This window comes from Brassica napus, chromosome C3, assembly GCF_020379485.1.
Source record: "Brassica napus cultivar Da-Ae chromosome C3, Da-Ae, whole genome shotgun sequence".
In the NCBI taxonomy this organism is placed as follows: Eukaryota; Viridiplantae; Streptophyta; class Magnoliopsida; order Brassicales; family Brassicaceae; genus Brassica; species Brassica napus.
In genome coordinates this window covers 58264866-58292630 of record NC_063446.1, presented here as the reverse complement: position 1 = coordinate 58292630, position 27765 = coordinate 58264866, and the positions used below count along the sequence as shown (strand labels likewise).

At 36.4% G+C, this 27765-nt stretch overlaps 2 protein-coding genes and 2 long non-coding RNA genes across 5 annotated transcripts; 2 read left to right on the top strand and 2 right to left on the bottom strand.

Moving 5' to 3' along the window:
- The first annotated feature begins 646 nt into the window (after nucleotides 1-646).
- Nucleotides 647-5176, top strand: LOC106383147 (transcription factor TCP24-like). Of its 2 annotated transcripts, XM_013823288.3 has the most exons (4): nucleotides 647-799; nucleotides 983-1169; nucleotides 2158-3285; nucleotides 4936-5176. In XM_013823288.3, the coding sequence occupies exon 3, from the start codon at nucleotides 2330-2332 to the stop codon at nucleotides 3251-3253; it is 924 nt and encodes a 307-aa protein (XP_013678742.1). In that variant the 5' UTR covers nucleotides 647-799; nucleotides 983-1169; nucleotides 2158-2329; the 3' UTR covers nucleotides 3254-3285; nucleotides 4936-5176. The 2 variants fall into 2 exon arrangements, with proteins under 2 accessions (XP_013678742.1, XP_013678739.1); XM_013823285.3 differs by lacking the exon at nucleotides 4936-5176 and having other exon boundaries at nucleotides 648-799; nucleotides 2158-3523.
- A 5023-nt stretch (nucleotides 5177-10199) lies between these two features.
- LOC106375144 lies at nucleotides 10200-13430 on the top strand. The gene is made up of 7 exons (XR_001275213.3): nucleotides 10200-11952; nucleotides 12095-12267; nucleotides 12359-12444; nucleotides 12532-12613; nucleotides 12679-12796; nucleotides 12874-13012; nucleotides 13176-13430. It is a non-coding gene; the product is annotated as an uncharacterized LOC106375144 (long non-coding RNA).
- A 144-nt stretch (nucleotides 13431-13574) lies between these two features.
- LOC106374438 lies at nucleotides 13575-14952 on the bottom strand. Its single transcript, XR_001274951.3, has 3 exons — nucleotides 14075-14952; nucleotides 13855-13982; nucleotides 13575-13772 (listed from the first exon to the last, which is right to left on the bottom strand). It is a non-coding gene; the product is annotated as an uncharacterized LOC106374438 (long non-coding RNA).
- An 851-nt stretch (nucleotides 14953-15803) lies between these two features.
- Nucleotides 15804-16617, bottom strand: LOC106383321 (protein TIFY 5A-like). Its single transcript, XM_013823436.3, has 3 exons — nucleotides 16468-16617; nucleotides 16269-16383; nucleotides 15804-16174 (listed from the first exon to the last, which is right to left on the bottom strand). Exons 1-3 carry the CDS (start codon nucleotides 16533-16535, stop codon nucleotides 15923-15925), a joined length of 435 nt encoding a protein of 144 aa, XP_013678890.1. The 5' UTR covers nucleotides 16536-16617; the 3' UTR covers nucleotides 15804-15922.
- Nucleotides 16618-27765: the final 11148 nt, after the last annotated feature.

The window sequence follows — 27765 nt, the reverse complement described above, 5'->3', positions numbered from 1 at the left end:
TTTTTTGAAACACCGATATACATTTGTTTAAACATTACATGTAGCAAATATAGTGTAAATACTAATTACCCTTTAAAGATTTTTCCTAATAAATTATATGCACTTGCCTTAATCTTATTTGTATTTCATCTACAGATACACAAACAAAGAATATGTACCTATGTGCTTAGATTCTTAGGACATGGACATTGATTTATTATTTGAACAGGTTTCTCATGAATATATAATAGGAATGAAGTAAAGAAATAAAGAAAGAGAGAAAATAATCTTATTTTGTTTGAGACATTTTAACACATATTTGAAAATAATCAATATTTTAAAATATTTAATTTATTTTTAAAAAATCTATGGGTATGAATAGTGACCAATAAACGACGAAGAATAATGCATTCATTAACATTCCTAACAAAAGTCACAATTCATAAAGAATAATTTTTCTTTCTTATTCCCTACCATTTCTTTTTTTTAGAGAAATAAAGAATAAAATTATTCATTATTAAATATGACATGAAATAACTATTCATTTTTATTACTACAATTTTATTCATCTGTATTATTTTCTAACGGTTCCTCTTGTCTCCGGTAACTGGGTCATACCCTATATTCACCAGTGCTGACGGATTAATACTACGGAGACTTCATAATTGGATTAGTTGTGGACTATGAATGGCAGATTTGTAAAACCAAAAATTAAAGAAGGGTAAAAGAGAGAAAACAGCATAACGAAAGTACTAAATGGTCCGAACAGTGCACTTGTATTCCTTGTCCGAAGGCTACTGTGGATATTTTCCTCAAACAGGTAAATAATACTTTCTCTCTCTAGCATCTCCCTCCGATTCCCATTTTCGCCATTTTTCTTTCACTTTCTTGGCTGATTTTCCCTGGAAAAAGAAGAAAAATATTATAAACCCTCACCACAAACTCCCCTGAAAACGAATACTTGATGCTATATTAAATGACCCTTTTGATTTAAATATTTCAGATCTGTGTATCTTCTTCTTATACCACTACGCTTATGATGAGGAGATCTGAGTTATAGAAGAATCATACCAAAGACTGAGAGAAAAAAGCTCATGAAAAGAATCCGAAGGAAATTTCATTTTTACCATCTTCGCAGCCATTGTTGTCCGACAGACAGTGAGCTTGAACAGTTGACACCTGTAATCCAAGTGAGTTTCTCTTGTTGGTGATTATTGAGGCAAAACCCTTTCTCTCTTTTATTTTTTTAAGGATTAAATCTATGCTTTATTTATTGTATCTATATTGTTAACTTCTGTGATTGTGTTAACTTCTGTGATTGTTCCATTTTAAGGGCAAGCTTTTAGCTTCTTGAACAAAAAATATCATTACTCAGGTAGTCAGGTTCTTCGACTAAAAAAAATATATTTGTTGTTCTTCAACTAAAAAAAATTTATGACCAAAGCTCATAATCTTTGGAAGTATCTTTTTTTTATTAAACAATAATAGTTTAGGGTTTCTGAAAAGGCTCTTGCAGGCTATGAAGCTATATATACTACGAAACTGAAATGCTATGAACATGAGTAGGTTTTGCAGATCTACATATTAGTATAAATTAATTAATTAGCTGACATTAATCCTTATAGATAAAAAGACAAAAATAGCACTAAATCAAGTTTTTGTTCCCAAACTAGTACTCAAGTTCAAAAGTCACAAAAATAGCACTTAATGTTTTATCAAAAGTCACAAATTTAGGGTTTAGAGTTAAAGGGTGGGGTTTAGGATTTAAGGTTTAGGGTTTAAGGTTTAGGGTTTAGATTTTAGGGTTTAGGGTTTAGAGTTTAGGGTTTATGGATTAGAGTTTTGAGTTTAGGGTTTATGGTTTAGAGTTTAGGGTTTAGGGTTTAGGGTTTATGGTTTATGGTTTAGGGTTTAGGGTTTAGGGTTTAGGGTTTAGAGTTTAGAAATGAGGTTTTGGGGATAAGATTTCAAATTTTGAAAAATAAAAAAAATTAAAATTTTCAAATGATAAACTTAGAAAGTTGCTATTTTGGTCATTTTAGTTTTTGAGTGTTATTTTTGTGATATAAACTTAGAAATGTGCTATTTTGGAGATTTGCCCATCTTTATATATATATATATATATTCAGTATTTCAATAGCAATGACTTTAATTTCTTCTTCCTCTTCCTTTTTACAGATTCCTATCACTGCAACTTAGTCAGGCTTTTTTGGCTTATCGTTAGCTCTGCTACTGTTTCGCTTCAGAGAGAGAGAGTAGTGACTGCTTAATTAGGGCTTAGCTGGCTTCACCTGTCCACTGTCTCTCGCCGACGACTATCTTACCGGAAAAGCATGAGAGTAGTGTTTCAATGGAGGAGGACGACGACATTGAGACACAGCAACAAACAAGCAGAAAGCTACAGAGACTCTCCTCGGACAAAACTGAAATGAGGGATTGGAGCAATCCATCGTCTAGGATCATTAGGGTTTCACGAGCCTCCGGTGGCAAAGACCGACACAGCAAAGTCCTAACATCAAAAGGGTTGAGAGATCGGAGGATACGTCTCTCCGTCGCTACAGCGATCCAGTTCTACGACCTCCAGGACCGTCTCGGATTCGATCAGCCGAGCAAAGCCGTCGAATGGCTTATCAACGCGGCTTCTGATTCAATCTCCAATTTGAATCCGATCGACACAAACTTCGACCAGACACTTTCGCTGTCTAAGTCCAGCACGTCTGAGAGCTCGTTGTTGTCTTTGTCGAGGACAGAGAGTCGTGGGAAAGCTAGAGACAAAGACAAAGACTTGCAAAGCTCCTTCACTCAGCTTCTCACACGCGGTTTTGACGAACCGAACCGGAGTTGGACCGGTGGTGGTTCTACTGATTGTTTCAACCCGGTTCAGCTCATGCCAAACTCAAACTCCTTGAATCATCGTCAAGAACCGTCGTTGAATCATCATTGTCAAAACCAATACTCTTTTTTACCGAACTACAACTTTGGAATCTCTTCTTCTGATTCTCCCGGGGAAGCCGGTTGTTACAGTAGTAGGGGGACCCTTCAGTCCAATTCACAACCTCTCTTTCTCAACAACAACAAAAACATTAACCAAAGATCGATATCTTCGTCTTCTTCTTCATCTTCTCCAATGGACAGTCAGAGCATTTCATTTTTCATGGCTCCGCCTCTCCACCACCATAGTCCTCAGCTTCCAGAGGCTTTTGATGGCCGGTTATATCTCTATTACGGTGAAGGAAACCGGAGCTCCGACGATAAAGGAAAGGAGAGAAGATAGTACAGCAAAAATGTTTCATTAATTCCGTCTTGGTTAGTACTTTCTATCTATTTTACAATGTCAATCTTTCAAGAAATGGATTAGTTAATGTAGTAATGGTACCATGTTGTTTGCTTTGGGTTCTTGATTTTGTAAAAGAAAGATGGTTTATTGGGGCGTGGGTGGCATTGAGTCTTATCTTTATTTGTGTGTCTCGAAGTAAATGACATTTTAAGATTGCTAATTTGATGGCATGTGGATGGATGTATTTGAAAAGAGGGCTTCATCGTCTGTGTTGTCTCCTCATGTGTTCCATGTTGGGTTCCCTTCTTCCTCAGCATCATTTTGTTCCGCTTGTTGTACTTTCTTGCTTCACCACACGTATTGTCATACATAATTTAATTGACTTTTTTTTTTTAACTGATAATTTAATTGACTTTCATATATAGGAGTATTCACCTAACCACCCTCTTGATTCCATATGTTTCTAAATAACGTGCAAAAAAGTAAATTTAAAATTGTGCAAAAAAGAGAGTAAATTTCAATTCATAATGACCAAATGATCAATTGTTTGAATTAATAATAGTAGTATTCAAGTTTGGGTTTATGAATCTTTTACTGAAAACTAATTTATAGTGGAAAATGTGGTTAGTTGACGAACTGTTTTGGACAAGAAAGCAGTTGGTTGACATTTAATATCCTTTAATATTTGGTATGAAAGAATCAAAGAAACTTTTGTACTTTATAGATAGTACATCCGTTCCTAAAAAATAGATTTTTTTAGTATTTTCACGCATATTAAAAAAATACATTAAACTACCATAATAAATGTATCGTTTTCTATAATTTTCAGTTTTCAATAACTTTTAACCAATAGTAATTCAATAAGTCAATTAATTTTCTCGAAGTTTACAATTTTTTCATAGAAAACACAAAAACAAAGATACTTTTTTTCTAAAAAGTCTATCATTAAGGAACGGAGGGAGTAATATTTTATTTCAGACAAGATGGGAAGTCTGTGCCTGGTAAGAGCATGATTAACCCGGGGTTCTTAGAGTGGGGTTCTTAACGGAAGTTAAGAAACTGTTTCTTAACTTTTAACTAAAAAAGCTAAGAACCAGTTCTTAACTTTAAGAACTGGTTCTTAGCTTTTTAGTTAAAAGTTAAGAAATAGTTTCTTAACTAACGTTAAGAACCCCACTCTAAGAATCCGGGTTAATCATGGTCTAAGAAATCCAAATTGTATTAAACGTTGGCCTCCTGAAATGGCACAACATGCTGTGAGTCGGAATCTAAACCATCTCTTCATTGTGTTGTCCCATGAGTTCCCCTTTGCCATCAATCACATTTTAAATCCCTTACACATTATTTTACATAGAAAATTTTACATTTGAGTGTTTTTTTCTGTTAGCTGAATTCTGAATTGATAATTAGCCTTAACCAACATGAACATATTAGCAAATTAATTCAGCTTGGTTGATTTATTTCTGTTCGGATTTGGATTAAGAGCACTGCACTAAAGGAACCTTTATTTGTGTGAATGCCGAAGGGAATGAGTACTCTCCAATGCTTGTACACATTTGCACACTTCAACTGTTTGGTTTCATAATGGTGGTTTTAGCAGCTTGATTGGTGTTCATACCTTACCTTCATCAAGATATATGGCTGATCTGTGAATTTGTTTCTTCAAATTAAAAATGCAGGAGAGTAATTGAAGGAAGATTATGTTTTGATCCTCCGTCGCAATCATAAGCCTGAGTACATATCTGTTCAGACCGAGAGGAATTGTTGTTTGATGAGAAAATGTGTAATGTAACAATATGCTTTTTTTATCAACTAACTAGGTGTCTTCTTCCTCCATGTGCAGTAAAAAAATTTAAAATATATTTAACAGATAAATAGAAATTATATTTTAAAATAAAATTTTATTAATATTGTAAATTTTATTTTTCGTATCAATATTTTAATATAAATTTGATTTAATTAAACATGAAAATTATATTTAAGAATATGCATGTATATATTTGAAATTATAATCTTAGATAGATTTTTCTATCTATTTATTTTAATTAAATATATTAAATAAATTTGTAAAAGTTGCGTAATTACCAAAAATTAAAATTAAACAATATTTATAAAATTTGTAGATATATAAGAAAATAATGATTTTACGATTAAATTTTTATAATTTTCAAAAAAAATTGTATTCATTTTTGAAAATTTTAGTAATAAAATTGTATAATATAAAAATATATAATTAAATTATATTTCAAAATTTATAATGCCGTATTTAAATATATTTATTTTAATGATGATTTATGAGTTATTCTCATATTCTAAATAAATTTCCAAAAATATAAATTGACATTAAATGTAATATATGAGTTATTAAGCTATAAGATATGTCATCAATTTCAGTAGCCATGTCATATTTATTTTGTGAAATTGATTGTAGAAATGACATGTGACAAAATCACTTTGTAAATATAGTCTAGGGGATGTAACAATATGTTTAATTAGTTTTTATCTCGAATATATTTATCTCTTTCTGTGTGTTCATTTTTTTGTCATAAAACTTTGCATTAAACCTGGACCAAGGCCCAAGGTTATCATAGCAAGTCATCGTCATTCTCTCAATTTTGGTGAATGATACGGCTCATGAGATATGCTGACCATAAATCAAACTAGATTATATATAGTGCAAAACAGAGAAAGAGAAGAAACGCAAAAGACAATCAACGGCTTGAGTAATTAGCTTTCAATAAGTGTCCAACAAAGCTTATACTGTATATATATTTATTACAAAATGTGACATAATCCCTTCCTGGCGATTCCCATCCTAATAAACACACACTACAAAACATGTTTTTGCTCATTGGCAGACTTCTTTTACAAGAGTGTAGGTACAATTGTCTTCTTCGGTTTCAGAAGAAACACCTTTAGTCTTGCATCCCTGCAAATTCAGTTAGAATCTCGCTTTGCATGATTGGTGAAATGCAACAATCATGGCTCAGAACGTGGAACACGCCCCCTAAATCGCAAAAACACCAAATTCATGGAAGGCGCATCAAGTTGGCCGACTATATTTTCTCTTTTCATTCATGTATGATTTTTAAGTTGGACCAATTTTAATTATTTTTATTAAATAAATTTTAATAAGACTAACAATATGTAGAATCTTTAAACTACTTTCATTATAATATATTTTGATATCTTTTCATTTAAAATATAAATATATATATATATATATATTACAAATTTCGAAAAAATATGTTTAAAAAGATTTTAACAAGATCTCAATTTTCAAAAATTATATGTAAATATTTTTACTAATTTTGTGATTAATTTTTAAATATTATTATACATGAATATATTCAGTTATCGTTTATAAAATAAAAAATAAATATTATATCATATTTTTATCAATTATATAATCACAATCAATCATATTAAAAGAAAATTATTATCTTGATTTAAATATTTTAAGAATATATTAATTCTAAAAACAATTATGTAAATATTTTCAATAATTTTGTAATTAGCAATGGAATTTATTATGTATTAATATCTATACAGTTATTGTTTATACAATTAAAAAATAAAAAATTCTATCATACTTTTATATATTTTATAATCATAATCAATTATGTTAAAATAAAATTATTATATTTAACTACGTATGATAAAAATATAAAATATTTATGTTAAAAAATATAATATGATGACAGACTACAATATATATATAAAAACTAGCATATCTTAGATTTTTGTATATACAATAATGTATTATGTAAAATGAATAAACATAAAAATATTACTAAAATGAATCAAGTTTTAAAAGACGGGTAAAAATTTAAAATAAATTAAATACAAAATAATTTTCAAATATGTTTTTTCATGCACATAAGATAAATATATAATAAGAAGCAATAAATACATGTAATAATTTTAAACAATTGATTATTTACAACATGTAAACTATAAATTATTTTATTTTAAATAGTTATATAAATATTTAAATACGTGATTAAAATTAAAAATGTATACCACTAAAGATCTAAACTAAATATATATATATACATATAAAAAATTAAAAATAACACTTGAGCGGTTGCGCGGATCAAGATCTAATTTTCAATCAAAATTAAAAAAATATGATTTATCTAAATTTTAAAATCGTCAAGGGAATAATTCATGATGAACATTTTGTGGACGGGAAAATTCCTAACAAAACTTTGGCTGTTGGAAAAAATTCTCGACGACGTAGGTTCGTTGGGAAATTCATGATGGTAAGTTGTTTATTGAGAATTTTTTGGACGATGATGTTTACTGGGAATATTTCTGACGATGGGATGATCGTCGGGAATTATATTCTTCAAGATTTTTCGATGACCAAATGTTTGTCACAAATTTTCCCAACAAAATTTTCATCAGGAACTATTATCAAGAAATTTTTCATTGAGTTTTCAGATGGTCGCTTTTTTGATAATGCGGTCAGTGTGAATTGATAAGAGGATTTTGACAAATTTTTGTTTCTGACAAGATATGTCAGACAAAATGTGTCCGTCAAAAATGCGTAAAAAAGTTATTTCCGACGAATTTTTAACGGATACGATCATCATGAATTGTATGTTTTCTTGTAGTGTCTAAATAGTAAATAAACAACAATTAACCAAATAGTAGTTATAATGGGAAATAATAAATTATGCATGGAATAATATAATTATGTCATACAGTAATATAAATAGATGCATGCAACAATATAATTATGTTTTGCTTGCACGTAACCACGATCCATATACAGTTGATTCAGTTGTGCGAGATGCAAAGAAAGTAACTTCTTTTTTATGTTTTTTACTACTTTTGGGAGTGGTAAATTATTTTCTTTCAATTTCTAGTTCATATTTTAATATAGAACATCGCTTTTATTACCTTCAAACAAATGTTGTATGTAATATTCCTACTACCATTTGCTCTTCTCTTCTATATATATGTGTCACTACACTCTTCACAAACCACATCTATCTCTCTCTATCTCTCAAAATGTTTAATCATGCTTGGAAGCCGATTATGAACAGGGTTCGGCCCCAGTTCCTCACTAGATTCAAAAACATAGTGAGGGAGATAATGTCTGGCCATCGTTTTGTCGGGGAGTGCATCCCTACAGGCCTGGAAAAAATAAAGGCTGGAAGCCCAACAAATAAAAAGGCTGCCAAGAGGATTCAAACTCTCTACCTATGAGAAAAACCGATGCTATATAAACCATCTAAACTAGTGAAAACTTTTGAAAAAATGGCCGCAAACTGTGTATTATATTAATGGCCGGAAGCAGATGCTTCCACTGCTTCTGCCCAGGGCCGCTGCTACATCCCTACATGGCATAGCTGAAACCTTTTATACTAAAAAGTATGCTGGAGTGGTGATGAATGTATCTTAACCTCACCACCCATATTTTTGCCATCTTCATTTACCTTGATTCGCGAAGCTTCTATTAAAGCGCTTTTGGCATTTATCATGCAACAACTCATTCTAACCAGCGAAGATACATTCACCTTTTTAAAAATCAATAAGATACAGTCATCGAACATCATTATCTGCGAGAAAACAAAAATTTAAACAATATAAAATTTTGAATATATTTAAGAAGTGTATGAAAACACATGGGCGGACCTTTTAGAAAACAAAACCGGTGTGCAGGTATATATATATTGAAACGTTGCTTCAATAGTTGTTCACTGATGCTATTTGTTACTCTTATATATTGCTAAATATTTGCTCACTATATGTAATTACTAGTAGTATTCTGTTTTTTTAATTAGCATTCTAATATATATGAAACTGAAAATAAAACTGAAATAGTGGTCTAAATATTAGCATTCTAATATATATGAAATTAGTGAGATTATAACTTTGGAAGGTGAATATATAGATTTAAACCATAAAAACTGAAAGATAAGAATTCTTTTGCTATGCTATTTTAGTTTTTGAAGCCGCACGACTCCTTATCAATTTTAACAGCCATTATTATCTAAAAAAGTATTTACATATGTTGGGTATTGGACTATATGATGAAATGGAGGTTTCTATTTGCTTGTTAGGAACTCCAACGATAAATTTATTGTAGTTTTGCCTTTTATAGTAGAATCTGTGTTTGTATTTTTGATTTTTCTAATAGACTAAATTAAAATGTTAAAAAGTAAAATTTTATGTCTTGAGCGTATAGATTTAAAAAAAAACAGATATAAAATACAATAAAAATATTGTCTACTTTTTTATACATATTAAGATAAATCTTAAAAAAGTTGTTACAAACATAGATATTTATGGTTAAAACATGTGATTAAACACCTTTCCAGGTATAAAATACCTATGATCAACTTAATATACAATTAAATTAATTTTGGGCAAAATCTAGCATCAGCACAACATAATATAAATGATACAATAATCTAGTTATAAGCATCGTTATCCAACCATATATCAGCCTAATTTATAGCCTAAAGTGAGACTATTCACACATGCTTGAAGTAAAAACAAAACATGGTTAAAGTAAAAAAGAAAAGGAAAAATCATAAGCATAATGAAGGCAAATTAAAAAAGGGATTGATTAGACATCTTCACTAAATGGATTAAATGTTGAAATCTATATACCAAAGAAAGAACAATGTTTAGGATTCAGAAGAGGCATATGAATTTCAAAGTTAATCAAACATTGTAGGGTTTTTAGCCCAAAACATATTCTTACAAGAAATAAAAACAAAGTGGATCGACTCAGCTAGATATTGATTGGATCTTGGATTATTGGTTTGGAATAGCCTAAAGAAGGATTTCAACTGTTCGATATGATATCTTCTATGACTTTGGATGAAAATCTAGAATATCTGTTGGGGCTCATATTGGGCTCCCTATTGCTCGTAATGGACTATATGAGGTTTCATCTCCCCTTATGGCGGAAGCGCTGGCCATGAGGGAAGCAGTGCTGGAAGCAAAGCGCACCCCTCTTCTCAAAGTTTGGCTTAGAACCGACTCTCAGGAGTTCGCTAGAGCTATTAACTCGAAGAAATATCTGGTGGAGCTTTTTGAAGTTCTCATGGATATCAAATTTCTATCTTTTTCTTTCAGTTTTTTCTTTGTTTCCTTTGTTGGTCGTGAGCACAATGTGATAGCTGACTCCCTCGCGAAATCAGCTCTGCATAACCTCCCTTCTATCTTGTACTGAACTCCCGTTTACATCTATAAATCTTCATGTTGCCCCAAAAAAAAGACTATATGAGGTTTCAGTGACTTCAAATTCTACTTTTAACTTTTTTTGTCTTCTCATCTGAGCTCAACTCTATTATTCTTGCTTTCTTTTCTCCTCTTAGTTCATAGTCATACCATATCTTTACAAGGAACCCGTAACAAAAAAGATGAAGGAGACTTTCAAACACCATTACACCAGATAGTACTAGAGGTATAGGGAGAAAAAAAACCCAATATTACTAGAGGTATAAGGAAAAAGCCCCAATAGCTAGTGGATATTTCAAATTTAAAGTCCTACAGAAATTTAAGATATGGAACATACAACGACATATAAATGTTTTTGCCCATATTGAAACTATTAAAATATGAAAGTTAGGGCCCTAAGATTAACTATGTGAAATGGAGCCTAAGACATTTGCCCCTCTTTTTTTGGTCGTCACTGGCGACTCGTGGACTATATTCATGGTAATTCATTACAATCTTAATGTCCCGGATGCTGGCAATTGCATAGAGTGGAGAATCCATCATTGTCGTGGGTCACAAGTTGCAGCGATGCTTTAGAGAATTTGATCAGCACCTCCTCCGATTCTATCATCTGGTTCTCACATATGGAAACATAGAAAGGATGACTGTAGGCACTATTTCTCCACCCAAAAAAAAAACATGGGATCATTTAAAAACGATAAGCTGGCAGTGCCATGGTAGAAGATTGTCTTGTTTTCTCAATCTATCCATCAGCATGCGTTTCTATACCTCTCTGATTTTCCTGCTTTGTCATTCGATTGATCTTTTTGATCATTGTAGATGAGATATTTTTATCAACATACTTTGCATCTCAACAGAATAATCTTATTATATAAAATAGAGTTTGCTCTCTCCGTAGAGAGACACCTAGAATGCCACATAGGAAAGTCGGCTCACATCATGTCGACACGTGTCCCATTTTATCTGTGCTCTGCGTTTCATTTATTTGAGTTTATTTGTTTTTGTGTGTATGGGTTGGGAAAGTGGTGGGTTGTGGTTGATGTAGTACATGTCTGTAACCTGAATAAGAAAACCCTAGACTTCTGGCTCTGGCGTTGTCTTCTCCTTCTTTGTTTTCAGAAACTTTTCATCTTCGTTTGAATCATCTGTGGCATTGAAACGCATCCGTTTGTTTCTTCTTCATGATTAATCTCCATTACTTCAGTTACCACGATGTAGCCTTGACTGCATGCTTTGATTAGGAGTCGGTGAACCTGAGCGTATAAATAGGCCAGCTTTCTTTCTCTTACAGTCATCTTATTAATCTGTTTAAACAGGAAAACACATTTTTCTGAGATATAGCTAACTCCCAAGTTTTCCTTACCGAGTTGGAGTCTGGAAGATGTTCTTCGAAAGTTGAAGTTAGATTGCTGCGATTCTGGGAGTATAGATATGTTAGGCGTGGTGGTGAAACTGATCATATCACAGTCGATATGTTTTTGATTGATTGGAAGGTGAGTCGGTTGTTATGCTCTTGATAATAATGATGCAATTGCAAGTGAACTATCACGAAAATTACGAATCTGTTCTTTAATAATTTCATTAGCCATCTATGATCTGTTTTGCTATTCTGATATATTTCCAATCATTTTTCAGGGAACTCTCATGCCAGCCACTGTGAATGCAAGCCGTGTTCCAACCTTCCGACCTCATCTCACGGCGGGAGCGATATATTCTATCGCCGGATTTGATGTGGCTCTGTTGTAATCAAAACTTTAGGCTGTCTGACTCCTCCCTTTTGGTTCGATTCGGTGATGCAACCTCCTTAAGTAATTCATCATTTCATATTTAGCCCTCCAATTTATTCATATTTATTGTAAATAATATGTTCGATGCATAATCACATTTTTAAAATTGCAGGGATGTTTCTGTGACCTTGAGTATGTTCGACTCAACAACAGTTTCGTTTCACAAAAGACTCAAAGCCATGCGTGGTGATCCAAAAGGTATTATTTCGATTGAAAAGCTTCTCATATGATATAAATAACAGCTCAAATATTTTGTCAATACATTCATGAAATTTTATCATGCAGGTCGTCTATATCTTAATGCCACATCAGGAACACACATTTATTTCGATAAAGAGACTAATGTAGGAGAGAGCTACTTTTACAAGTGAGTAGTATGATGATTTTATATGCATTAGAATATTTTTATATAAGGTTTTTATATTTATGCAGGTTGGTCTCCACAGACACTGGGCTTCCCTCAGCCGCTCCACTGCTGAGGGGATATGCTAAGGTTGAGACTCTAACCATATCTGAGCGTAATGAGTTTATAATCACAGCTCTAACTCAGGTAATACATCTTCCCTGACTAATTTTAAAATTCCACGTATGGCACCATCGATATGATTCTGGTCATCCTACATGTAGGATATTGATTTCATATGCACTGGGAAAGTGACAAGCAGCAAGATAGAGAAAAGGATGATGTTCTGTTGCTTGCTCCGTTGTACCAAAAAAACTGCAGCGCGCCGTTGTTGATATGGAAGGAAAAACATTCACCTTTCAGGTCAGGGTCAGTACTTACAACTTCACGTCTAATCATCAGACTTTCACAGTCGCATCCTTAACGAACGTGAACGCGTACCATACCCTGACTTTGTTAATAATGCAAGTTTTGTTATGTTTCTTATAAGTTATACAAATAACTATAGTTTATTCGATGTGATCAGGGAGGCGACAACAACAATGGACCTGCAGGTGATGACACAGTCGTTGCTAAGGTTGAAACTGGTGGAAGTAGTGAACAGTCAGCATCAAATACGGGAACAGCCCCGACTGGTAATGAGCAGAAGACCCCTCCCGAGAATGCATCTTTGAAGATGGTCAAGAAGGCACTCATGGCATAAGTTGTGATAATAAGATCTATGGACGCAGTTTTTCCCTTTTTAAATAATGCTATGACATCAGTTTTCGTGGACGAGTTTGTTAGAGCATGTTCATTGCAATAAACCCTAAGTGGGTTCTTAGGCAATATTTTAGTATTAAAATTAAATTAAGAGATTATGTTAAGAAACACCTAAAATTAGTCCTCTATTGCTAGTTTCTTAAGTTAAGGATTCTTAAAAAAAAATGTCAAAAGTGGGTTTGTATCAAAAAAACATCAAGTCTCAAACTGCAAAACAGATCCAAGCATATCAGACTATTGATTCCATTTTTAGAACAGATAATACACTGAGACTAACAATTCTCTTACAACGTTTAAGAAGAAGTGACTAATACGCGTTGGTGATCCAGGAACTAAAATAGGCTCCCATACTCTCTCCAACCTATGATCAACCAAGAAGGCAAGGTTTAGACAGAACAGGTGAGATGATTGATAAATAAATACTAACAAAGCTGAAGTCTTACATGTAATGCAGGCGCTCAAAACCAGTACTTGATCCTAGGCGCTCAAAACCAGTACTTGATCCTAAACCAGAAACACCAAGACTTTGAAGACTATTGGGAGTGAGGATGTCTCCTGATGGCAGAGGTACCTAAAGGCAGAGAAACAGAGACAAGTAAGTAACTTAAAATAAAGTGGTCAATGGATTTGCTGGAGCCATTGATATAGCATTTGCTAACGCACATCCTATGTTTTGAAGCTCTCTGCAGTTTCTCAGATTTCCTCTCCATAGAATCTCTTTGTATTATCTCAGTTTTTCCCTTCTTTGAAGTTGTACGCAACCAGCTTAACACACAAACAGTAATCAGCCAATCCACATTCTTAACATGTTGAAACTTGAATCCTTTGAATGGAGTGTGTTGCAGAACAAGAGTATCTCTGTCTGTGACTTGTTCCAACACCATTAGAACCCCACAACCATGTAATTTCTTTCCATGAAAGTCTTCCAACAGAATCTGGAAAGGAACTCCTCTTCCCAAAGTTGTTTTTTATATATTTGAACCAAGCTTCATTCTCTGTGCATTCATCTTTAAGGCTATGTCCTGAGAACGTCAAACAACTTCCAAGCTGTTCCTCTGGATTTATTTTGAACTTGAATCGCCGAGACTTTGACCACTTTTGCTTCCTCCTGGTTCTCTGCCATCCTTCTCGATGAGACAAAGTCTCTTCTTTCAGCTGAGTGCGGTGCTTCTCATTCTTGCACAGCTCGTCTTAATTCCTTTCAAGATCAGATGCAAACTCTTTCATATTATCAACTACAAACCTGTCACACTCTGTTTCTGTACAGATGCAGAGCCCTTCATCGGAGTTAACTACGGTCAAGTCGCCGACAACCTCCCTCCGCCTTTTGAAACCGCCAAGCTCCTCCAATCCACTTCAATCTAGAAGGTAAGACTCTACGGCGCCGATCCCGCCATCATCAAAGCCTTAGTCGAGGCTACCTCCGACAAATCTTCGGGGAAGATACAACCCAAATCTGATGTCGAGTTGAACTTTTGTTTTGCTCCCAAAAAAACCTATCCAATGCCCATCCAACACGTGTCCAGAAGAACTGTTCTTTCAAGTGCTTAATTAAGAGCCGCGTCTTAATTTAATTGCCATTTTTCATTTATTTTAGTTACTCATTTATACTAAGAACCACCCTTAAGAACTTCCAATAAACATGTTCTTGTTTTCTTAAACATCTATGTTTGACACGGACAATCTTTTTAATAACTAATTAATTTTTATTACGATTTTACACCTATGTTTAAGTTTATCAGTAGAATAAAACAATCTGGCCATGTACGATGTTTAATTAGTAAGGCTTTATTTTTCTCTCATCAATAGTATGGCCACTAAACTGATAATAATATTTTATTGCTTGCCTGTTGTCATATTTTTTGGTAAATTAATAAAGTCACTCGAGACCATGAACTCAGAAGGTTTGCATGTATTCTGGAAAGAAAGGTGAATGTCACGATGAGAGAAAAATAAAGCATGATCAATATGGTTGATACAAGAGAAAAACCATAGAAAAAGCGCTGGTGGAAAGAAACATATCCCCTTTTAACATGAAAAAATTCTTTATATATAATGCTGTAAAATCACAAGAAATGATGTAATACCACATCCATTTTTTCGTATATAACTAAAACATAGATTACTTAACAAAAGAAAATTATCTTAAAAATCATATTATAAAAAATAACAAGTATATTTATTTTTAAAAAAAATCTTAACTAATTTTTAGATAACATGGTTTATTTAGTTTTCAAATACAATAACATTGTACAAAATTAACTAATATGTATATTTTTAAATAATAAAGTTTATATTGAATAATACTCTAACTACTTTAATTATTTGTTAATTTTTATCTCGCCGGTAGGGCGGACCGGCCCTAGTAAAGAATATAGTAACGTAAAATTATATTCAAAATCTATCTTGGTATTAGTATGCATATTGGGAGTACATCACTAATACCAAGACATGAGAAACATAATACAACTGAATTTCCATTTTGGATCACTTATACAAAATACAAAACTGCTAAAGTATGTCAAATAAAAATTGAGAAACAAAATAAAAACAATATGGTCGTGAATGATGATGGTACGGTGAAGCTGCTTGAATTCGAATCCTCCGTTTCTGAAGAAAACTTTGGAGAGATCTTTTCATAGAAGCCTTTGGATTTGGAAGCTGATGATGATGTAATCGGGTCAACCTGTTCCGAGGATCCGACCCGTTTGAGGATGACCTCTCTTCCATCTCTCTACTCGCGATCAATATTATAGATTTCGCCTGCATTCATTCATAAAACATTAATGATTAATAAAATCCATTAATTGCTAATAAAATATAAATCATATAGGTGAATGCCTATATATGTACATACCTGAAGATGGGCAACATTCGAAGAAACACACATTTTTTCACTGTAGAAAATTGTGATCCTCTGAGATTCTTCTTCCTTCGATAGTGAATTTCCACAGCTTCTTGATTCTACCACCCTTCAAATCAATTAATGAAATTTATTAGATTCATGTATATTAGTTAAATTTCATAGATTAGATTCCAGAGAGAAAGACACTTACGAGGTATCTGACTCATCATAAGAAGATGTTGGAAAGAGACGAAGTTCCAAATCGCAGTTGTTCTCCATCTTCTGAGTTGTAAGAACAAGAATTGATGATGCTGATGCTGGTGGCGGTGATATTGTGTGTGGATTGATAAATATAAGTTTATATATATGTTTGGTTTCTGAGAAGGCAGAGAACACGAGAGAGCTAGTGGAGACAGAAGACGGTATCTTAGGACAGAGACAGACAGATCACAGCTTCTTTCTAATTATATCATGTGGAAAATGTTTTTTTTCTATTTTTATATTTGTGCTATTTATGCAGTATTAAGGTTTTGGATTTTTTTATTGATTGAACTACAGAAATAAAAGAACAAAAGCTTCATTTTCGCTGCAGTTTAATACTTATCCTAAATTTCTACTGGCGGTTCGACGCATTTTACACATTTTAATACTCACTAGTTTTTGTCAAAGTGTCGATTGCTGAATAGTTCACCGGTTTACTATAGTTCACAGGCGGCGTATTTTTCCAAGTCAATTCTATAATCACTGCAGACATGCGTTTACGAATTTTGACGGTGTTTGACAAAACTTCTCTTGTATGATATGCGTTTACGAATTTTGATTCACTACAAGAAAAATGTCTTTTATTAGCGTAAGAAAAATGCTATTATACGTCATTGTTAGTATTATTGAAACCGCTATGTCTGCCCCAACTATTTTAGGTCTACTCTCTATTATAGCAATTTTCTAAATGCTACCGTGTATGAACGTTATGATAGCATTTGTTATTTCGCATTTATATTTTAGAATTATTATTATAAATTAATATATTTTAAACCAAAAAAATAATCTTTTTTGTCAACCAAATAAAAAATATTAATTAATTTCTAATACAATTAGTTTGAGAAAAAATGGTTTATTATTAATATTTTGGTTTACAAATGATATCAACACTGGTTTACACACAAACCCGGTTTAGAAATCTAAACCTAAAAAGGCTTAACCTAACAAAAAAAAATTAACCCTAATTTGTTTCTTCAGCCGCCATGACACATGAGAGCAGACGAGGAGAGTAGCCGTCGCGGAGCAGGCGAGGAGAGGAACAGACGCGGAGAGGAGGCGTGACGGAGCAGAGGAAGAGAGGAGCCGTTGCGGAGTAAACGAGGAGAGGAGGCGTCAAGGAGCAGAGGAGGAGAGAGACGTCACGGAAGAGAGGAGCCGTCACGAGCAAACGACAAGAGGGGGCGTGAAGGAGCAGATGAAGAGAAGCGTCACAAAATAGTGGATAAGAGAGTCATCGCGGAGCAGAGGAGGCGAGAGTCGTCGCGGAGCAGAGGAGGAGAGAGTCGTCCCGGAGTAGAGGCTTCGTCACTGGCGCTATCGGCGGCGGCTTCACTAGCCCTATCGGCGGTGGCTTCTATAGCTTTTCTCCATACGGTCGTTGGTTTGTTGCCAAGAAGAATGATGAGGTAGATACAGAGGAAGAGATTGTGAGACGGAGATGAAAGCGAGATTCATTAGAGAGAGGAAGAAGAACAAAAACAAAAGGAAAGAGATAGAGAAGAGGAGAGTGAGATGAAGACACGTATGAGGGAGAGGGGTGAAGAAACAAAGTTTAACTAATTCTGGACCATTGGATTACAATTAATCAACGGCCAAAAATATTAATTCTAATTTTGAAGGATAGGCCAATAAGAAAGAAGGACGAAGATTACAAGAGAGTGATTTTGGATCTTTGGATCAAAATCAATCAAAGGCCACAAAAAGCTAATAAAAACTAGTGTTAAGTATGAAGTATATTTTTTTACAAGGTTTGAAGTATGATGTTTAGGGTAAAGATTAATTTGTATAATATAGAGTTTTTGAGATTACTATTTATGATATTGAATGTTTGAGATTATTGTTTGAACATAATAAACTGTTATTTATGTTCAGATTTGGTGTTTAAGTTTCAAAATATTAGATTAATATTAAGATAATGAATTAAGATTTAGATATAGAGTTTAGGGTTTGAAGTATGGTGTTAGAGAATATTATATTTGAAATTTGATTTATGAATTAAATATATGGGGGTTGGAGTTAGGGTAAGATTTGAGTTTATCTTTTGAAAATAATAAATTGATAGTTTATATTAAGGTTTGGTATTTAAGTTTGAAAATATTAGATTAATATTTAGATTATGATTTGGATGTTGAGTTTAGGGTTTGAAGTGAAATGTCAAGGGTTGGTTTTAAGATTTTGAGATTAAATTTTGAAATAACTAAATTTTGAATTTTAATTTAAGATTTGGAACTAAAGTATGAACAATAGAGGTATTGAATACAATATGTTAGTGTTTATATTTATTATTTGGAGTATAATTAAAGATAATGGATAGAGTTTAGGGCATAGAGTTTGACTAAGATTTAAAGTTTTTGTGTTTTGGAAGTGAAATATTAAGATTAAAAGGAATAACTTTGAGTTTAAGTTTACAATTTCAGGTTATTGTATGTAAATATTAGAGTTTTAAGGTTTATGTTTAAAGTTTATGGTTTAAAACATGTTTAGAGTTTAAAATTAAAAAGATTAAAAATTGAATTTTCATAGCAATTCTTAAAACAATGCTATCATAATGTGCTATCGAAAAAAAGAAAAAAATATGTCTTCGCGCGTGTCTAAGTTTCACTTAAATATTGGCGGTTTTAGTGATTTTCCCTTTCCGCTTACTGATTTTACACAACAGCATTAATTAACTGCTATTAATATAAATTCCTCAAAAAAAATAATTTTTCATAGCAGTTCGGAAAACAACGCTATCATAATGTGCTATCAATACCACTTTTTTTTTGTAGTGATTAAATGATTTTATTATAATTAGGATAAAAGTGATTCATAAACGTGTGTTGTTCCTTCTATCTTTTCTCCTCATCTTTTTGAGTAGTTCTCTCTCTATTTGTTTCTTCTCTTCTTGGCTTAAAAATCCAATCAATGTTGTGGAGCTGAATCTTTAATGTTGGAAATGAGATTAGCAAAATTTATTTGGTTTCGTCCAAATTAAAATAAGTGTTATAAATCATGAAGTGGATTTCTATTAACCAAGACAAGAGTAGAAAGCCCGTCGGCCACATCAAGCCCAGCCGCGGCCGCAAGGAGGAGAGAAAGACGGTCAATGACCTAGCCGACTTAGAACTTAGGATGTTTTCCTTTTCTATGTTTTAGTAGTTTTCATATTTCCTGTTGGATTATGATATGTACTCTTTCCATTTATCTTTTCTTGTAATTCTTATATAAAGGAACCCCCTTGATCATTAATAAGAACACAAAAATATTCAGTCTCTAAACTCTCTAATTACAACACGTTATCAGCACGATAGACTCCAAAACCCTGAGACAAAACCTAACCTAAAATCCGTCACACATAAACCCTAAATCAGGCGCAACTTAAAATCGATCTATCTCTCAAACCCTGAGGAACCAGACGACGAGCCACATATCAAATTGAAGCTCTTGACGAGAAAAATCCATCAGCGCAAACTGTTTGTCGATCCGATCTCAGACGCGCCCACACTCGCAGAAACAATACGCTGCGCCGTCTTGATCTTTTGGAACCCGAATCCCGAAGAATCCTAAATTGTTCTTGCTTGCGTTCCAGCAAGCTTTGCCGTCTCAGCCTGATACGATCTTAGCTCAGACGATCTATTACGTCCATCTCAGTCTCCGATCTCGATCCCGATCAGACGTTCAACCTCAGCCCGATTCGCGAGAGGCGCTCACCATCCGACGAACCCTAACCCTAGGTGTTCCCCGTTCGCGTCTGACGCTCTCAGGCTCAGCTCGTGTCCTCGTCTCAGCATCAGCTTGCGCTCAGCCCCAGTTCGCGTCCCGTCCTAGATTGCGACCCCGACTGCAAGCGTCCGTCTCGACTCGAGACCCGATAGGAACAAGACAGCTCGAGTCCGCGTCGCAGCTCACATCCGAGGTTCATCCGTTCATCTTGGAGGTCCGGTTCAACCCTACAAAATAAAGGTAATTCGAAATCTAAAAACAAGAATCAAATTTGGTTGTTTTGTAAAGATTGAAACCTTAAAAGATAATCTCTAAAACTAAAAGCCATAGGTTAAATAGATTAATCCCCTATGAGTAAATCGAAGCTCTATAAGTTCGATCTAAACCATAATTCGAGATTGATTCATTGATCAATTAAAATCAAAGTCTTAATGATTTTGAATCTCAAATCAAATTCTCTTGATCAAAGATCAAAGTTTCAAAAACCCTAAAACCCTAAATTGGAAAATCGGTTTTAATTGTTTGATTTGAAACTTGATTGTTTTATTTGATCACCTAGAAAGATTGCTAGGATTGTTTAAACTCGAACCTGAATTGCTTGAATGTTTAAATGTTTAAAAACACTTAATCTCGATTTATAAAGGCTTTGAAACCTTAATCTTAAAATCGAATCCTACTAATGTTTAAACCGAAACCCTAGAATTGATTTAGATTATTTGCATACATTTGAATCTGAATATGGATTGCATTCATACTGTTTAAAAGGAATCGACCAGCATGTAGTTTATAAAATCTTGAAACCGTTTGCATTAAGTAGAACTACATGGCCGTGTGGCTTGATGATTGTTTCGCACCATGGTCGATTAGATTGCTCGATTTTCATAAATGCGTAAGACATGTTTGTGGCCTAGCTTGTTGATTATCTTGCGGCCACATGATCACATTGTGAGACTTAATTTTGAATGATGATGTGATTCAGATGTCGAAAATCTCAAACAGAGACTATGCAGCCCTTAATCTCTCTGGAGATAACTACTTGCAGTAGGCGCTAGATACAAAGATCAGTCTAAGGTCAAAGGGACTTGGTGATACTATCATCAAGGGCAACAATGAGACCGATAAGAATCGGTACATGGCTATAAGTATTATATGCCATCACCTCATTGAAGGTCTAAAAGATCAGTACATCACGATGGAAAATCCACTAGAACTTTGGGATGCTTTATAGCATAGATATGATCACCAGAAAACGGTGTTACTTCCAAAGGCTAGAAACGACTGGAAGAATCTTAGATTCTTGGATTATAAGTTGGTGGATGAGTACAATTCAGTCTTATTTAAGACGGTCTCGATGCTGAAACTTTGTGGTGAAGTAGTAATCGAAGAAGAGTTACTTGAGAAGACTTACTCTACATTCCATTCATCGAATGTGATACTGCAACAACAGTACAGAATGAAAGGCTTCGCCACATATACCGATCTGATCTCGTGCCTGCTTCTGGCCGAGGCAAACAATGAGCTCCTGATGAAGAACAGTGAAGCTAGACCTGTTGGAACAGCACCATTACCGGAAGCTAATGAGATTGAAAAGAAAGAACCCAACGACTGCAATTACGTCCAAAACAATAAGAGATCACACGGCAATGGCCGTGGTGGTTACAAGGGGCGTGGCAGTGACAATTACTCGAACAGCCGAGACAACTACTCGACCGGCCGGAAAGGAAACCACAATAACCGTGGTCGTGGTTCCAATTATGGCCGTGGCCGAGGTAGTTATGGCCGTGGTCGAGGCGGAATATCCAAACCGTCTTACTCGACCAAATTCGTTTGTCACAGATGTGGAATGGGAAACCATTGGGCCAAGAACTGTAGAACTCCTAAGCACTTATGTGAGCTCTACCAAGAAAGTCTGAAGAACAAGAACCCAGAAGCTCACATGGTTCACGATTCCGGATATGACGCCGATAATGATTCCGACATTGCTAAAGATGACCAAATGGATTTTGAGACTTCTGATTGTCTCAAAGACTAAGTTTTCGATACGACTTGTTTGATTGCTTTATGATTTGCTTTGATGTTTCACGATTTTATATATATATAATAAGAATTGATTTTAAAATCATTATCTTGCCTGATCTTACTTGAACATATAAATGATTTTAAAGAGTTGCCTAAAGGGCATAATACCCAAGTAAGAAATCGTGAAAGAAGTATAGTAAGCCTAGTAAAGAAACTATGGCTAAAGGGATTATACACACCCAATAAAATGTGACCCATTGAGTTATGATAATATGGTTTCTAAATCGAAACAATGGGCAAACAGAAGGAAACAAGTTCCATCGGATTCAAAGAAAGAAAAATAAACGCTTAAGACCTTGAAAGAAAGTGGTGAAGACTATACCTATGATCTCTACTGATCAAAACTATGCTACAGATCAGTATGATAAAGAGACAAGAGATGTGGTAACCATATTGAGATAACACCACGAAATTTTACACTATATGGCATGATAGGATTAGCCATCCTAAAGTCTAAACTTGATACAAAGATTAGAAAGGCACAGAGCTATCCCGTAAAAGATCTCACGTTGTGAAACATGTACACAAAGGGAAACTCATTAGGCTTAATTGTCCCAAGCACCACGACCTTATAGTATGGTCATGAGGGGGAGAGAGGATAAACGCATGATCAATACTACAAGTTCGTTGTTGGGGTCAAAAACGGTTACGACGAAGTTAACGTCCAAATCCCCGAAGAAGAAAAACGTAGAAAACTTCTTCGACAAATACTTTTTTGAAAGAGATTCTTCTCTACGAAAAGCATTACGGAGGAAACGCGACTCATCGGACAAAAGCCCGAGAAGGATCGTTATGCAGCGACCGAACACGAGCTCCACTCGGTCGCTACATAGCGTCCGAGTTCGAGCCAAGGCTTAGTCGCTACATAGCGACCGAACGTCTATTCCGTTCGGTCGCTACGTAGCGACCAAGCGCTCGCTCGGTCGCTACGTAGCGACCGAGCTCGAGCCAAAGCTCAGTCGCTACGTAGCGACCGAGCAATCGTTCGGTCGCTACGTAGCGACCGGGATCGAGCCAAAGCTCCGTCGCTATGTAGCGACCGAGCTCGAGCGTTCGCTAGGTCGCTACGTAGCGAGCGAGCTCGAACCAAAGTTCGGTCACTACGTAGCGATCGAGCTCTTCCGAAACATCGATACGACATTAGTCCATGTGTTCTCGTCTACCCTTTGATGCTATCTCCTGAAGACCGTAGTGAACCCATTTCACGATTCCCCGCCATTCCAAGTTATCGATCAAACTTTACCGTAAAAACCACGAAAAGTTCGTTCTTTATCGAAAGAAGCCGTAACAAACGCTTCGAGTCATAAGACGGCCCAAAGGGACCTAAGACATGACTCAAAGTCCAACTTACGATTTCTTAACCAACATCCCGTAAGCCGCATGACGGTTTACGCCTGGTTTGCAAAGAAAGATAAATGTCAAGTTTCCGCGGATAAATACAAAATTTTGAAGATAATTACGAATATCGGAAAAAATGGAATATCTCCATTTTTATGCTATGGCGGCTTAAGGGCAGAAGGGGAAAAGCGTAAACCGACCTTGGAGCCAGTATATAAGGAGTCCTAGGCGAGAGGCATGAGGGGAGAACTTTTTCACAGAAAACTTAGCACTTAGAGCAATTAGGCATATTTCCGTTTTTGTTATTCGAGCTGCGACTCAACTAGGCTATTGTCGTCTTAGGGTTTTAGAACTAGGAATCTCGCCGACAGCTCTCGTAGCCCAGGCTCTTACCTTGTTGTAACGCTCAAACGCGAATACGGAATAAGATCCACTTTTCTCTCTTTTCGATTTCTTATACTTTATCGTTGTTATTCTTGTGTTCTGATTGCTTGGCGTGTGGTATTAGCAGATATCCGGGACTTCTAGAAAATTAGGGTTTTCCTAGTTTTCTTATTTAAACGGAAATCGACAGTGCGAATTTCGGTTCCCATAGTTTGGCGCTAGAAGGAGGGGGAGGGGGTACGGATCAGTCTAACTCTCAACCACATCACGCTCAACCAGACATGTCAACTGACGACACGGATAACGTGCAGACTCCTCTTAACGGAGGCAGCGGCACTGATCTCCACACTCCCGCAGCGGACGTATCCACGGCCAACGAACCAGCCAATGCCGCGGCGCTCGAGGAGTTTAAAAAGATGTTCGCAACCTACGAAAAAAGGTCGGAAGAACAGGATAAGCTCGTGAGCACCTTGACCAAACAAGTTGAAACTTTAACGGCAAGGACTCGAGCAATCCGCCCCCGCGGAACCACTAAAGTCCTCAGGAAAAGACTCGACTTTGCAACCCCACTCAACAGGCCTGGAGCTGCGCAGGAACGACTTTCGGGTCGAAACCCTAGCGAGAAATCTCCCGTCGAAAAGGAAAACACCGAAAGCCCTCCGCCTCCCGCGAAGGTTTCGGAGGACAACGGAGTCGAGCAAGTCGACCTGGACCCTAACGATGTCTCCAACAATACTGATGAGGACGTCGACAGACATCCAAGGAGGACTAGAAGCCGATTCACTCGGGAAAGCTCTCCGTTCGATAAATCAATGACAGAAGAGGAGGAAATCCTCTATTGGAACAAAGAAGAAGAGCTGGCTGAAAAACAAACCGAGCTCACTTGCAGTAAACACCGACAAGTGCGGAAATCTGCTGACGAGACGTCAGATATACGCGATCTTCGCGACTATATCACCAAGACTGCGGCAGAAATAAGAGCCGTAAAATTCCAAATCCATCACACTACTAGCACGGCCCCCGAGATCGACAGGCTGCTGGAAGGGGCTCGGAAGACCCCTTTCACCGCTCATATCTCATATACGAGGGTATCCAATCCAGGAAAAATCAAAGTACCAAAGTATGATGGTACGACCGATCCGGGAGCGCACCTTCAGGCTTTCCACATCACGATGGGAAAAGCGAGGCTGAAGGACGGCGTGAGAGACGCCGGCTACTGCCGCCTGTTCGTCGAGAATCTAGAAGGAGCAGCCCTCGAATGGCTTGCGCGCCTTAAGCGAAACTCTATCGGGAGTTTCCGACAGCTCGCATCGGAATTTCTCAAGCAATACTCTATGTTCATAGATAGAGAAACTTCGGATGTCAACCTCTGGAGTCTGTCCCAGAGGGAAGAGGAACCCCTCCGCGAGTTCATCAGCCGATCCAAGTTGGTAATGTCGGTGAGCGGGATAAGCGACAAAGTTGCCATCGATGCGCTCAGAAAAGGCGCTCTGGTACAAGTCAAAATTCAAAAAATGGATATCCCTCGAAAAACCGCGGATGATCCAAGACGCCCTCCACAAGGCGACGGACTACATCATGATCGAGGAAGAAACAAAAATCTTATCGCAAAAACATAAGTCGGCGAGATCGTCCTCAAAAGATGTAGCCCAAAAAGGAGGAAGAAGAACCCTCGTAACGACAAGCTCAGACCAGGGCCGAACCACGGGTAATACGTGGACTCGCAATCAAGGATATGATGAAAATACCCTCTGCGAGTTCCACCAGTCCCGAGGACACTTCACGACTAACTGCAAGGTCTTGGGAGCAAGGTTGGCCGCGAAGCTACTAGCCGGAGAATTATCGGAAGTCACCAGCGTGAAAGATCTCATCCTCGAGACCGATCGCCCCCCGAAGCCGGACAGAAATCTTCCCGCGGAGAGATCTCCCCAAAGAAACCAATCTGGGGATAAACGCGGCAGGAGGCCAGACGACAGGGGGAACGATAACAATTGTCGTAGAGTCAACATGATCATCGGAGGATCGCAATTCAGCAACGATACGGTTTCAGCCATCAAGGCTTACCAGCGGAAGGCGGAGTCAAGCGCAAACTGGCCTACATGGTCTCCTACCCAAGATGATCAGAACTGCTCAATCACCTTCACAAAGGAGGAAGCCAGCGGGATTTATCGGCCTCACTGCGATCCGCTCGTCGTAGACCTCATCATACGAGATCGGGAAGTCGGAAGAGTACTCATTGACACGGGAAGCATGGTCAATGTAATCTTCTGCGACACTCTCAATCGGATGAGCATAAAACTCGGAGAAGTAACTCCAACTCCGAAACCGCTCACAGGCTTTTCGGGCGAAGTATCGATGACCCTCGGATCGATTCAACTACCAGTCATGGCCAAGGAGATCACAAAAATCGCCGAGTTCGCGGTAGTCGATCATCCTGCCATCTACAACGTGATCATGGGAACCCCATGGCTCAACGCTATGCAAGCCGTTCCGTCGACGTACCACCTGGGCGTCAAATTCTCGACCCCAAACGGAGTCGCAGCTATCTGGGGATGTCAGAAACAGTCGCGACTGTGCTTCTTCACGGAACACAAGTTAAGGCAGATGACGACCTCTGCAACGGCAAATCGCAAACGCCCGAAGATTGATAAATCTTTGACTAAACGCGTTCCAAGAAAAAACAATTTAACATCGTCTGCCGACGCAGGCGCTTCGGGTGTCGAAACTCAACATGAATCCGAAGCCGACACTACAACTCAACCGGAACATCCGGAAGAGAACACTGACCCAGCCACGATCATCACGATCAAGGCGGTCAGCACGGCAACAACCGCCGAGTGAAAACACTCGCGGCATAAAACAGAACTAAAATGGCTTGATCCTTGAAAGGGGTACGTAGGCAGCTCGTCGAAGGACGAGTTCAGCTATCCCCCTCTCTACAAAGGGGGGGGGAGTGGGTGCGTATACTCGTATACTCCCACATAGGAAAAGATGTGTTATTGTAATCGAATTCTATAGAGATTTCGAAAATTTTTACGAAATATGCGTCGCTCTTTTTAAGACAAAATCGCAAAACAATCTCACTTCAGCACCAAAAATATACGTATAATCTTCGAAATAACTGTGAGATGTCGCCAAGTTAAAAATCGAGATGATACGACCAAATTGTCCGAACGCGACCACTACAAATCTTACATTTCGTTCGTCGATTGGCCCCGACGAACACATCAGCCATCTTAAACAAACGCAACTTGATCACTCTTTTGATCTTCAAACGTCCAACACAAGGACGAAAGCGCGCTACAAAAAAATCCAAAATTTTGGTCTAGCACTTCCAGTTGGCTTAAATATTGTCTCTGGAAAGATACTCGATTCATACCATACAAGTCGTATCAGCCGAGAACCTATTGCGGACTTTAAATCGGTACGAATCAGGTAGAAATCGGAACAGGAAAACCGATAGCCGGCTAGTCACCGCACAAACCTTAAAACCGAGAGTAAACCTAGGTCTTGCCCTAAACCATCGCATTGGTCTCAGACATGATATCTAAACGATACGAGATCCTAAAACATGTCTCTTCGTTCATATCTTAACGTTCCCGAAAAGATCGTAAATAATTTTTACGAAAACTCACGTCTCGAACAAACTAACAGATTGAACGCTTCAACGAAGATAAATATGAGACGACAACTCATGTTTACTTCAAAACCCACTCTAAAACAAAGTAACTCAAACAAACATCCA

What these genes read in the sequence shown, in the direction of transcription:
- LOC106383147 (XM_013823288.3), top strand. Translation starts at nt 2,330, where the DNA reads ATGGAGGAGGACGACGACATTGAGACACAGCAACAAACAAGCAGAAAG.
- LOC106383321 (XM_013823436.3), bottom strand. Translation starts at nt 16,535, where the DNA reads ATGGAGAACAACTGCGATTTGGAACTTCGTCTCTTTCCAACATCTTCT. An exon ending in TATGATGAGTCAGATACCTC is followed by an intron (nt 16,384 to 16,467) that starts GTAAGTGTCTTT and finishes ATTGATTTGAAG; the next exon opens with GGTGGTAGAATCAAGAAGCT. An exon ending in CGAATGTTGCCCATCTTCAG is followed by an intron (nt 16,175 to 16,268) that starts GTATGTACATAT and finishes GAATGAATGCAG; the next exon opens with GCGAAATCTATAATATTGAT.